This window comes from Leptopilina boulardi, unplaced genomic scaffold (genome assembly GCF_019393585.1).
Source record: "Leptopilina boulardi isolate dan_hultmark-lab unplaced genomic scaffold, ZJU_Lbou_2.1 LbouV2_341, whole genome shotgun sequence".
Taxonomy (NCBI): domain Eukaryota; kingdom Metazoa; phylum Arthropoda; class Insecta; order Hymenoptera; family Figitidae; genus Leptopilina; species Leptopilina boulardi.
In genome coordinates this window covers 1,911,913-1,926,401 of record NW_026137909.1, presented here as the reverse complement: position 1 = coordinate 1,926,401, position 14,489 = coordinate 1,911,913, and the positions used below count along the sequence as shown (strand labels likewise).

General features: G+C 29.4%; 1 protein-coding gene across 1 annotated transcript in view; it reads right to left on the bottom strand.

The window, feature by feature from the left end:
• The window catches only part of LOC127285722 (protein vein), a 533,094-nt gene that overhangs the window by 171,110 nt on the left and 347,495 nt on the right, over positions 1–14,489 (bottom strand). The window contains exon 2 of the mRNA XM_051311860.1: positions 1,536–1,698. Within this exon, the coding sequence (XP_051167817.1) occupies positions 1,536–1,698 (163 nt within the window). The remainder of the gene's footprint in view (positions 1–1,535; positions 1,699–14,489) is intronic.

The following is a 14,489-nucleotide window of genomic DNA, read 5'->3' as shown; positions in this document are numbered from 1 at the left end:
CTGAATGTATTTATTTATTATTTCATTGAATTAAGTTATTATTAATTTTTATTTAAAATCTTATTAAAATATTTTACACCAATTGTTACAACGTAACAAATTTTATAAATTCATGTATATATCTTGCATAGATATATTGCAACTATCTGTTGAATGTGCAATAAGATATCTCTAGAAATCCTATGCTTTAAGGATACAAATTCATTTTTAACTACAAATTAACGAGGGTTATAAAATTTTGACTATTTATTTATAAATAAAAAAAAATAAGCAATGGAAAAACATTGCGGTGTTGAAAATTAGTAAAATATATTTTATTAAATTTTTAATGAAATCAGCTTAAAGCAGAGGTGAATTTAATTACTGTTGATAATATTATTTTTAATGTTTGTACAATTTTTCAATAAACTATTGGAAAAAATGTAAAATTATTTTACATAGTTCAAGTACTAGCAATATAAATCCAGCTGAATATTATAAATATTGATCATTCCATATTGCATTCGAACATATTGTAAATGCGGTTCAAAAAACAGACGGAAGTTGGAAACACGCGTCAAATATAAAATATTCTATAACATTATAAATAAATGAGAATTTTTAGCCCTTTTAAAATTGTAATTTTAACATATGCAGTAAAAGGGAAACAAAAGAGCTAAAAGCTTTGAAATTAATATATTCCGTTTATATTTCGTTTGTAAAAAAAAAATTATTGAGCATAGTAAAATTTGTTAAAGTATTTATCAATAGTGTACATTAACAAAAATTAAACAATGCAACAAATTTTAGATATTTTTATATAAATGATATTATTAAATTGGTAACATATTTTATATTTTAATTTGCGTAATCATTTTCAAAATTCATACAAGAGCTCTCAAAGGCTAAACCTGACATACTTTCCCTCATGAAAAACTTTTTAAAAAATTTATAAAAATTCGTATATTTTTAACGGTAAATGTAAATAAAAATATATAATATTTTTTTCTGATATTGAGGATTTTCAAAACTTTATCGTTTGCTATAAATGAGAGATTATTTTTCAGTTTTTTAAATAATAAAAAATCTTTTTTTATGACAGTTTCAATTTCGAGGATTACTTTGATTAATAATTATTGATTTATAAATTTATTTATGCAATTATATATTTCATAAATAATGTGGAGAAAGTTTTATGCTTTAAATTCAAATTGACCCAGAGAATTAAAAGAAAAGGTAAATCCATTTCTTTGGACACATAAAAAAAGTTAAGGAAGTAAATCTGATCAAGACAACATCTAAGTACCTAAAGCAAACGAACAGGAGTAAAAAAGAAATATCGAAATGCTAATAATATGCTAACTACTGAAGAGAATTGCAAATATTACAATGCTAATTTACATATTGATTATTCTTATCACAATGATCGTTCATTTAAAAACTGTAAATGAAACTGAATCATCAGTGAAACTCAATCTGTATTATTGATTTTCATGTTCGTATAATATTATTGTTATGGCTTTATCATCATTAAAATATACTAAGAATTTACTTACCGTTTGTGTTGAACTCGAAGTCCTCTTCGTGGATGAAGAAGTATTCCATCTTTAAGCCAATGCACTTTTGGAGGAGGTGATCCCCTCGTTCTGCACACTAGCTTAACTCTGTCCTGTAACCTCACCACAGAGTCCCTAAGTTCAGATAATGTAACTTCTCGCACTGTAACAAAAAAAAAGAGAAAAATTTTAATTATAATTAAAGAAATAATACTTTTGCCTGTATCATCTTAAAAAAGCCCTTTATTTAGGTCTGTTTAGAAGGTTGGGCCTTAAAGAACAACCATAAGGAATTTTTCTCACTTTCTCTCTTCCATTTTTTATTTTTCTTCCTTAAAACATCCAATCTCAATTTTTCCAGCCCTCTTGTTGCTCCACTTAATGATTTTGTTTTCCCCAAATTCAGAGACCATAAAAAATTCAAATTTTAATATTTAATTTAAAAAATTTTAAATTAACGTAAAATAAAGGTTTAAAATATTAAGTTGCTTTATATTGAATTCAAGTCTTAAATTAGTTAAAGTTTAATGATTTTAAAAAAATTTGAACATTAATATTTCGATTAAGAAATAATTTTTACACACTCTGTAGAATAAACAAAAAAAAATTTTTTTCAATAGAATGAGCAAAAGAGTGGAAGGTTGATTAATGAGTGCATCACCCAAAGAGGTAAAATAACAAATAGCGTGTGCTCTGGTCGAAGGCGGGAATAATGGCTTGCAGTGGCTGATTCATAGATCCTGTGTAACGGCCTTTCTATTGGAGCCTATATCGTTTTATCAAAACACCAACATGCGACGTCAGGTCGATGTCAAACCAACATCAAATTGCGCCACATACTGCGCGCACTAATTCCATAGCCTGCCATTTCCCAACAGATGCAAAATTTTCACCTTTGTTGTCCCTCATCGCGCACTGGCTAAACGTATATAACACCCCCTACTACGCAGCGCACGTCCATTTCCTGTACGCGTCGTACTGCTTTAATCACGGGGCTTCATCGCAATACCTCACCATATATTTTTATTATTTCTCTGCAATACTATTTTTCGTTTTGTTAAAACCACAAATACTCACGCGCTTATCTTCATGTCAGATTTAGAGAAAAAGAGGTTGTCGACATTGCATGGTACTACGGGCGGGAATTTTTCAAGTAATGTGACCACACGGTACATTGGAAAACGTCAGGATTCTTGGAAACAAGAAGTTAGTACCCATGCAAGGGAAAAGCTGGGATGTGCTTTTTTTGTTTCAATAAGCATGAATTACTTTTTTAAATTGCTTCCTCATAGATGAAGTTTTCTCCGTTTGAAAATTTGTTATAAGAAAATATAGACATTCAGTTTGCAAACGAAAATAATTTTCTATGAATAATTTTAAAATTTGAATTAGGCGTTTGTTCCTCAATGTATTAACTACCTGAGTTTCTCAGGAAACAATAGATTAGGTCATCGATCATAAACAGAAAAGATTTGGTAATAATGTCACGTCACCGTAACTTTAATATTCATATTATAAGAATTCTTAAATCTATACCCAGTTGCGTTTTTCTTGCGACAAACACCCGTGTACTCTTTCTATCTTGTATTAGAATGGTTCACACCCCCCTTTTTTACGTTCAACTGAGAGAGAAGGACTCAACTTGGCTTCCAAAATTATGGTGATAAATATATAATACGACAATAAAATTTTATCTATTCTCTTACGAAAATTCAGTATAAAAGGACTACATTTTCACGGAGAGACCAGTTCTGAGATCATTTTCATACGTATAACATCAAGCTCATTTTTGGTACCAGTCGACGTCTTCTAGTTCAAGTGCATAATTTTCTTATACGAAAGTTAAAATCAAGTGCCAAAACCCTCTACATTAAACGAGGATCTTTTCTTCTCATTATATTGGGCAATTATCCATTCTTCCTTTTTTTTGGAAGAGACTCGGTATTGGGAGTTCCATAACGCCTAATAGAACTCCGGATCGCGGTTATACTTGGGCCTGTCAACCTTCCTGACGTCATAAATTCACGATGGTACCAGCTCTTTTCCTGTGACAACAAAAGGACACAGCAGTGGTCCTTTTTCTTTCAACACACCTACTACTGAATTTTAAGGTAAGTGTTTTATATTCTCACTCCTAACTTTTCTAAACTTGTGGTTTATTTGTAGTAACCCTTGCATTCTTTATTTCAGTTGAATGCTGGACTCTATTTCCTAGATTGGTTGGTTCGAGATTCCCTCTCTCTTATAAGAACGAATTGTTTTAACTAAAAATATTTGTCTAAATAAATTGTAACCTAATTATAAAATTAATCACTATTCTCTTTTTTTCCTGTACCCTTAGTTCAGAGCCTTCTGCTCTGTAAATGAAACAGGAATTCACTGAATCACCGAGCGGCCATAAATAAAATAAAGTATTATTTCGTTAGTTGTTTCTCTATTTGAGATGTAACAATAATATTAAAGAATTCAAGTAAATGGAGACGACAAGTAGGACAGAGGACGATAAAGAAGAGGGAACTCGGAAGGGAAAGTAAAAAATTTTTGCACGTGAAGAAAAATTTATTAGTTAGTAGTATTTCGTGTAACTTTGTTCGAGCAATTTGGAAAATATATTATGACTATTATCTATTTATAAAAATTTTATTTTGTTGTTTTATACAAACTTTAATTGGCATAACTAATGAAATCCTATAGAAAATCACCAAAAATAAAATATTATCAAGCATCTAACGATTATAAAAAAATGGATTACGTATTTAAGTTGGAATTTCAGTTTTTCATTTTTAAATTTACCCGTAAGAGCATCGGGAAATTTATAAAATTTTGCAAACGTCTAAAAGATATCTGCCAGTTCATGTAAATTAGAATATCCATAAAATGTTTGCAGATTATGGATCATAGGATAAATAATGTTAGGTTTAGAGTATAAATAATTTTTTTATTTTTACATAAAAATTAGAACTTAATATAATATTTAAGAAAATTTAGTATAGTATTGTTGTAATTATATAATTCTATTATTATATCACAGTTATGTGTCATTATATTTTATGTTTTTAATAAAATGCATTTACAAAAATAAATTGTTGACACGTGTATACATATCCAAATGTTTAGTTTTATTTGTTGTATTATTTGGGTCGGTAGTTGATATTGATATTTAATTGGTTTAAATTGGGATATATTTATCCATAACATTTTTGACAAGATTAATTAAATTTTTTAACATTTATATCAATATCAGAGGTAAAGTTTATTTGAGTGTCGATATACCGCGTGAATAATTTTTGTATCAGTCTAAAGTTCAATGATTTTTACATGTTTATTTCTGACGATATTGTATGAAATAAAAATAAACTTTTGATTTTTGTGTAAACTTGCAAAATATTGTGGTAAGCCAGTATATTCAGCAATATAAAATTTGGATATTTAAAACAGAAATATATGATTTTATACTTTCCAAGTTAATAATTAACTTAAATAGAATTGCATGTTTACACAAAACTCCTACCTTCCGAAAATTTTCAATTTTAAAACGGATAGGTACAATGTTAAGGAAACTTACATTTAAAGCCAATTTCTATAGGGTTTACGCAAAGAAATTTCTACTAGAATGGGCAAACCACCAATGACAATGTTACTTGAATTGGTTTTTTTATGACTTCACTGACTGTGAGGGAAAACGGTTTTATGGAGAAACTCTTTTGTAATGCAACTGTATTTATTCCCTTCGGTTTCCTTTGCAAAATCATCTATAAGAAATACAAATTTTTAGAACATCAATACGTTTATGGATCTTACATTAAAATGTAATCTTTTCTATACGTTTAGGAAAGAATTCGATTTCATTACGTTTTGACGTTAATTCTTTAGTCAAAGCACAAAATTATTTAATTTATAAAAGATGGCTTTATTCGATAGTCTGCAATTGAAAATCCGTTGATACTTTAATTTAATTTTAATAATTAATTCCTAATAATTGGTTTAGATCTTCAGACTAACATATCTTTTTTATCTGTTTTTGTATATATATATATATATATATAGACTGAACTATTTATTATTGTCAATCGATTCTTCATAATTCTATTACTCTGTCTGAGTACTAATATTGTAAAACTGATTTATAAATTATAATTGTTTTCTATTCAGTAGTCATTGGTGTTATTATTTTCAAGTCATTGAAATAAAACAATGCACAGCGGTATTTTATTTAAAATTAAAACACCTAATTTCAGAATTTTTTACATTTTATATTTTTGAAGGGTAAATATTTTTTAAACCGATTTTCCTAAAATTCGGAATATTTTGTTACTTATTCGAAATTAAATTCAAATGTCAAAAAAAAATGTTATTGGATAAGGAACAGATTCTAGAAAGTGTTTTTTAAACAGTACACACATTTGTAACTTTATCTTTATGTATTTTAGAATAATCTCTTTATAGTTCAAGAGAAATTTTGATTGGAGAAGGAAATATGCATTTTGACTGTATTTTCTCTACTACGACAATTGTATCATTGGCTATAAACAAAAGTTTCTACTCCGCAGTAGGTTCATGTTTTATATATAAAGTTTGTGACCATAAATTCTTCTAATACTAAAAATTTAATTGCTATCATATTTGCCATATCCGCTATTATTTCCAATTACTGGTAAAATTACTTTAAAAGATAAAAGGCTCCATACTGTATAGATGGAATGTTCCAACATTTTAGAGTTTAACTTAAATAAATTTTTATCTTCTTTAGATATATCTCAAGTAGATACTTTAGTTGAAGATGTTTTTACTGAATGAGTTTTTTTTGTAAAATTGATTCAAAGTTTAAAATTACGCTGAAAGGACAAAATAGTATGAAAAGATTCCATACAGAATGTAAAAATAAAATCTGATTTCCTTTGCTATAAAACGCCATAAGTGTCGAATATGAAGATAATAATACAACTTGAGAGCTGTAGTCCTTTAAACCCTTAAACCGTTCCGACTATTTCCGTAGAATCGTTTCATGTCAATGCAATATCAATTAAAAATTATTGTTATGATTCTAGTAAAAAAAAAATAATGTATAATTAAAAAATATTCTGATGATAAGGCTTGTCAGAGTGCACCAATTTAGTCACTTTTTCTCTTAAACTTCCGCATGAGTTGATACATTCCCTTGCGAAAGCAAAACGTGCCATTTCTCACGTACCTAGAATCCACTTTGTTTTTACAAAGACCCATTAAACTCTGGTTTATTTGACGCTTAATGAGACAAAAGAAGAAAGAAAAGACATTATTTATTCAATATATGAACTTTTACAAATGAATCCTAATCGTCTATAATTTTTACAAATAAAAAAAGGTGTTCTTTCTTTAAGTAAAAATTGTTGAAAAATTTTTTCTAACAATTAAGAATAATTCTTAAAAACTCTACATAAAGTTGATAGCATTTACGTTTCAAAATACAATTTTGCAATAAAAGAAAACATTTTCCTAAGAAAGTGTGAAAAATAAGAAAAATTTTATAAACAAGAGACTAAAATTATAATGATTAAATAAAGAATAAAATACATACTTGTTGTTGACTATTTACCTATTTTCTTGGGAAACTTTGACAAACAACTTAGAATGTCAATTGTTTTGTAATACCCGCAGTATTTTATGGTATCTTTACTTTTATAAAGAGGTTTAATAAAAGTCAGCTTTCTTTTACTAGAACAAAAACTGAGGTTTATAGAGACAAGGAATTTAAGGCTGCAAGGAAACAGAAACGGTGTGGACTTTTATTAAAATACTAATAAATTGACCATAAAATCCCTAAGCTTCAGTCTTTATGCTTTATAAAATGTCGACTAAACCAAAAGGACATATGTCCTTAACGTAAGAAAAGAGAATCGTTAAACTTAACATTTTGAGCTACTTCTGTTATTTAAAATAGTTTTACATCGTAAATGCACTTAATAATTGTTTATTTTAACTTTTCGAGTTTATTTTAACTTTCGTCAACTAACACTGGTTAAAATTTCAGGCTGATTTTGACACCGGTCACTGTAGAGGGAGCCACCGGGCCAGAGGCCAAATCTATTTCACATTTATAACCAATGGGGAGCATTCAAAGGTACAGCGAAATAGTGGCTGAGTAACTTTAATTTCCTTAAAGTTTGGAAGAGAGAGAGAGAGAGTCACCGCCTCACAAGAGAAAAGCAACTTTTCCGTTGTGACGAGCACCTCAATTATTGTTACCAGCAGCTAGTCTCAATAATGGTGGTGATACAAAGCTTTAAAAAAAAATGGCGGCTGACCGTGTAGAAACTGTGGAGTCCAAAAGTAGTTTATAGGTTATGTATCATATTCGCGAGTCGATTCACTACCCCACAATAGAAAAGCAACTTTTCTATTGAGGCGAGTATCTCAATCATTGAGAACAGCAACTGATCTCAACAACGATGGTGATCGAAATTCAAGTTAGTGCCGGGGGGGTGAATGAAAACGAGTCATTGCAATGTACAAGTGATCGTTTATTTTCATTAAGTACACTTTGTTGAAATAAGTCTAAGTCCCACAAGGGTAGAATATTTCTAAGTTCGAAAAGAGAAGAAAAATTCAAAATCCAAGACTCGGAAAAATTTCTAAGTACGAATGAGTAGAAATTTTTCTAAGTAGACAGCTTTTGCGTAGTATAGGGTAGGCTAGGCAGGGAAGGCAACCAACCCTGAGTGAGCTCTGCAACAGAACTAACGTTTTGGTCCAGTGCATCGGGTTTTAAAGCCCATGACTCTTCCAAAACGATGAAAATAGTGGGAGAATTGTCCAAGAGAGGGGCAAATCTTCCGTCTATGCACTTCTTACTCTTGACCCGCGGAAAACTGCGAGTCAAGAGCTAAGTCGCGAGATTCACCTCTATCCCCGAAATTCTCTCACATCCCTGCTTAACCATTCCTAATTAAGCTAATTAATAACTAATCTTAATTAATAAGTGTGATATATGGCAATAATATTGTTATATTAGATTACAGTTTGTTAATATAATATTTTACAAATACACATATGTATATGTAATATATTACATATTGACTATAAGTTAACAATATAATATTATCCATATTAAACACACAAATATATATAACGTTATAAATTATAAATAGATTATAAATAAATATAACAATAATATTCATAATTAGGGGAGGATGGGGCAAGGATAGTTAGGTAAGATATTTTTGGATCTAGCCGTGAAATTTAAACTGGCATCGGAAAAAGAATAGTATCGTTGGAAAGCCTGTTTATTTAGCTACAATTTTGCTATACATTGTTTTCTTGTAGATTGCAATGCCTTCGAGATAATATTGGAAAAGTAAAAAAAAATTTTTAACTATCCTTGCCCCACTAGTGGGGCAAAGATAGTTGAAAATTTGTTTTTACTAAGAATGATACAAAAAATCATGAAATTTGATTTTCCATTGTTTCAAGGTATCGAATTATATTTGTCAAGAAATAACAATAAAAATTATTGTTCTAATTAAATCGAATCATGTTTAATACAACTTAGCAGTTAAGGATGATCATTTTTATCAAAAAAAACATTTTTTTTGTGAATTTTTTGAAAAACAAAAAAATTATTACATCGCGATCCATAAAAAGCAATTAGCATTTCGTTTGCAATTAAAAAATTGTGTTAGCCAGACATTACCTTGTCATAAGTATTACAACAAGGTACTAACTAGTTTTGCCCCGTGAGCGCTTTTTTCGAATTATCACAAATTTTTAGTACAAAAAAAATTTTTTTTAAAAAAAACGAATATGATATTCGTTTTCAGCACAAAATTTTACACCAGAAAACATTTACGCAACCAAATATATTTAATAAATTATATCCGCAAAAATAAGATTGAATAATAAAAATAAGGTGAAAATATTTTAGCAAAACTGAGATGTAACACAAATGGGCACATATCTTCTACAAATAGTGTCCCCGCAAGCTCAAATTTTTACTGTCATCTTTTGGTGTTAAGACGAGTGTACATGATAAATGACCCGTTTTTTTGACGAGCCATTTCTGTATTAGAGCCACTAACTATCCTTGCCCCTTAACTATCCTTGCCCCATCCTCCCCTAACAATTAACAAATTATAATTGTTGCAATAACAATTATAATTAATACTTAGTTAATAATAATTTATTATGATAAAATAATTATTTATAACAAATTACAAGTTACATATGATATATAAGGTTTTAATCCACAACTAACTTCGAACATAACCTTTTATTTAAATAAATAATTGCAAATTCGGCTCGGAAAAGTATCCGGCGAACAGGAGGTTAAAAAAAGTGGCGCGAGGAAAGCACAGGGCCTGTCGCGTTGAGAGTGGGAGGTGCAAGGATAAATGGAAATGGGCCGTGCGGCGAAAGTAGAGAGAGCAAATAGGGAAAAGAGTGGAAAGCGTGGAGTGAAAAAGGGCGTGCCGCGCCGATAGGATGTTTTGAAAAGTGTAGAAAAAACACGTTACCAATGACTCAGCTAAGGACAAGAATTCATGATGATGTAGCAAAGTTTTTGCATTCTTCATGAATTCTCGTTACCCCCATCAGTGACATGTATCAATTTCAAATTAAATACAGACAGATTAGTGACTTAAAAAAATGGTATCAGTTTCACAGTCTTTAGGTTAGCACACTTGTTTTGCTGGTAAAATTCAAAGATAGAAATTATATTATAAGTACTTTTTAAAGCGGCAAGTATGAAGTTAAATTTTTTTTAATAATTCCTCTTTGTTGTCTCTTGTTTAAACTTATTTTACATCAATATTTAAGTAGAGGAAAATTTCTTCATGTAAAGGGTTTGTTTGCTTACTTTTATAATCAGGGTTTGACCCAAGAAGGTCAATAAGGCTATTTGTACTTTCCTGAGTTTCTTCAATTTTTCCCTGTTCTTCTTATCTCTATTTGTATCTCTAAAAGGATTATTGTTTGGTAAAAGTCACAATTCCACTGTCTCGAACATATTATTATTTATTTTCTTTAAATTTCATAATATTTAGAATTTTATGCGATATTTTCGATAACAATAATTTCATTTGTCTTTAGAGAGGTCGAATTTAATCAAAATCATGGTGTATAGAAAATATTGAAACTAATGAAGTAGATTAAATACTAATGAGACGGTTGTTCGGATCTATTTAATATCCAGCAGCTCATTGCTTATTCTTTCGCAGCAAGTGGTGCACCTTAATTTCCTGTAAATACAGGGAAAAAAACGTTTTACGAAAGCTTAACATTTTTTCTCTTGCGTATATCAGGAATGAATAATGAAGAATTATTATGTCTACCGCAGGAACTTCAGTTCGATAATTGTATCTTAATCTTCTTTAGACCTGATGGCTTCATGTTCCCTGATGAAAATATACATAACAATTGCAGTGGTCCTATAATAAATACTTAAAAACTTATCAATAAAATTTTATCAGTTATTTGTTTCTGTATTTTTATATTATACTTTGTTAAAAATAATAATTACTTGTTTTATGTAAGTATATTATATATATATTAATATTAATTTATCTATTTTGATAAAAATATATTTTATGAAAAAATAAAAAATTTCTTATGTCATATTGTAAATGTCTGGTACTCTATTTATTAAATGTTCACGTAGCACGCAAAATCAATCGAAAATTTATAATCTTCATCAAAATCTAATTGCAGTGAAGCAGTAGTGGCACGCCGCAAAACGATCGATAAACTCTATATGTCGTAACGTCGATTCCACGTGGTTCGTCAGAGTGGATTCTACAGAAGTTCATTGACCAGAATTTAAGTATCGTTGAACTTGAGCTTAAAAATATTTTAAAAAGACTAAAAAACAATTATAATATTCTACTGTAATAAATTGAATATGTTCACAATGACAATTACCTTATTACAGCAATGCGATTTAAAAGACAGTTAACAACTAATTAATAAAAAAATATTATAGAATAAAAATACAAAAAATAAAATCGTGGAGAAAAAAAATTTTAAATAGCGTTAAAATATGTTAGAGGAAAAATTAAAGTAGTCCAATTAGGAATAATGGTAAATTTGGTTGCTTTCTAACTGTGTAAGCTTTGTGTACACCTCGGTTCACACTGAATTTCAAGAACAACATCAATCTCATTATATATGTAAATATTTAAAATATTTTTCTCCCTTACCTAAAAATAAAACAAACTGTTTCATTTCTCCTTGATTAATATGTAAGAATAGTACCTTTGAGGAGTAGATAAAGTAGAGAATTTTAATATTATTTTCTACTCTGAAAATCAGAAGATTTAAAGTTACTGATGCTTTAGAAAATTATTAAAACTCTATTTTAGTTTTAATCTTTTTGCTGTACTATATTTTTCAACCTCCTCTAAAATCCAATAGATTAAAATTAACCAAATAGAAGAAATTGGCTAAATCAGGCAGTTAAATTTACGAACTGTAGATACGAATTGAATATTTTCAATGTAATAGAAAATAAAAGGTTAAAGATAAAATTTGAAACATTATCTTAGTGTTACAACACGAAGACTTTTACTCTATAATTTTTTTAACATAAATATTTACATTTACAACTATAAAAAAATACGATAAATTTTAACAACAATATAAAATACAGCCTACTAATGTGACAAGCAAAATATATTTTATATGTCTATCAATTTTATTTGCAAGTTTACGATTTTGGAAGTAACTATAAAATATTACTTTTTACTGAAAAAAAATAAGTTTACTACGGTAGTAAAAACTCAATAACCTTTTATTGGTAAGTTATAGATTGTAGAATGTTGATAAAGATATCAGGCGAGACATTTTCAAGACCCTTTCAAAAAAATTATTTTTAAGATTCCGATAAAAGTGTGAAGTATTTTTAAGTCTTGTTAGAAAAAAAATGTTATACATTTTTATGTTGTAATACATTTTACTCACATCCCTGTTTTTTCTAGATTCCGAGCTATTGCCATTCTACGCGATCCATAGAATTGATGCTTTTGCCTCAAGTAATGAACCAAAATCCCAAATTTTTCTAATATGAAACGTTAAAAAATTGATGAAATTGATTAATCGCACAATATAAATTCAAAGAAATACTTTAATAGAATAGAATATTAATATTGGCAAATAAACAAATTTACATAACCTTTTAATTTATAAAAAAATTTCAGAAAACTAACTCTAGAAAACAAACAAAAAGTTGTGAAACATGTGTGTCAGTACTCCTGACACTTGCGGGAAATATTAGTACTGATATTCACCTCGAACCGAATATTCATACTCTTTAAATCTGAATAAGTGAAATTTAACTTTAAATGTGTCAAAAGTCTTCCACGTAGAAAAATAAGTGTATATGCACTTAAAAATAAGTGAAACTTCACTTATTTTTGAGCGAAAAACCACATATTTAAAAGTGAATATACACTTATTTTTCTACGTGGAAGACTTTTGACACATTTTAAGTGAAATTTCACTTATTCAGATTTAGAGAGTAAGAAGTACAACACGAAAATAAAAGCGAATTGGTGATTTTGCCTCGTTTTACTTGAGTGATATTATTATTATTAATCATCATTTGTAATTTTGTAATGATCTTAATTTTTATGCTCTCGAATTTGCTCGCCGGATGGATGCAAGATTTTTTACATTAAAATATTACAAAAACTTTTACTTCATAGGACTACTAGTCTTCTATATTTCTAACATGATGTGTGAGTGGGGGGTGTAGTCAATGACAACAAAGAAGGTTAAAAAAGATAACATAAATATATTTTAATTTAAATATATATATATGTAATTCCATCGAACGACATAAGAAAAAGAAAATAAGAATTAAGAAAATGGAAATAAAGAATATTAAGAAAATATTAATAATTAACAAAATAAATTGAGACCACCCGAGCTCACTTTTGTTCTTGCAATTAGAACCACTTAGTGGTGTTTGAACCATACCCTCACAACAAAAGGATATTCAGGATATCCTTGGGACGTCCTGGGGATATCAATTTTTTTTCGGCGGTTTGGATATCCCTGGGATATCTTAGAGATGTCCATGGATATCCAGAGGATATTTTAGGGATATCCGAATCGCCAAAAGCAAATGGATAACCCCAGGACGTCCCAGGGATATCCTGAATATCCTTGTGTTGTGAGGGTAGTCGGTTCAACCTTCACCATTCGACTCTAACAAATTTGGCAGGGGCACCTATACAAAATTATCAGAGTCGAGTGAAAAGATAGAAGTCTCACAAGTGTTGTTATGAGGCACTCATAAACAACCCTTATGTCACGTCACCGTAACTTTAATATTCATATTATAAGAATTCTTAAATCTATACCGAGTTGCTACATTAGAAGAACACAGACGCTCCGATTATGTAATAAATGCTCTCTTTCTAATTTTCCTATTCGACGAACCCCTGTGGTATCACCACATTAGAAGAGCACAGACACTCTTCTACAGCTGCGAATAACCGTAGTCGTACTCTTTCTATCCTGTATTAGAATGGTTCACTCCCCCCTTTTTTACGTTCAACTGAGAGAGAAGGACTCAACTTTGGCTTCCAAAATTAGGGTGAAAAATATATAGTACGACGATAAAATTTTATCTATTCTCTTACGAAAAATCAGTATAAAAGGACTACATTTTCACGGAGAGATCAGTTTTGAAATCATCTTCATACGTATAACATCAAGCTCATTCTTGGTACCAGTCGACGTCTTCTAGTTCAAGTGCATAATTTTCTTAAACGAAAGTGAAAATCAAGTGTCAAAACCCTCTACATTAAACGAGGGTCTTTACTTCTCATTATATTGGGCAATTATCCATTCTTCCTTTTTTTGGAAGAGATTGATTGTTGGGAATTTCATCACGCCTAATAGAACTCCGGACCTGCGGGTATACCTGGGCCCGTCAACCTTCCTGACGTCATAAATTCACGCTGGTACCAGCTCTTT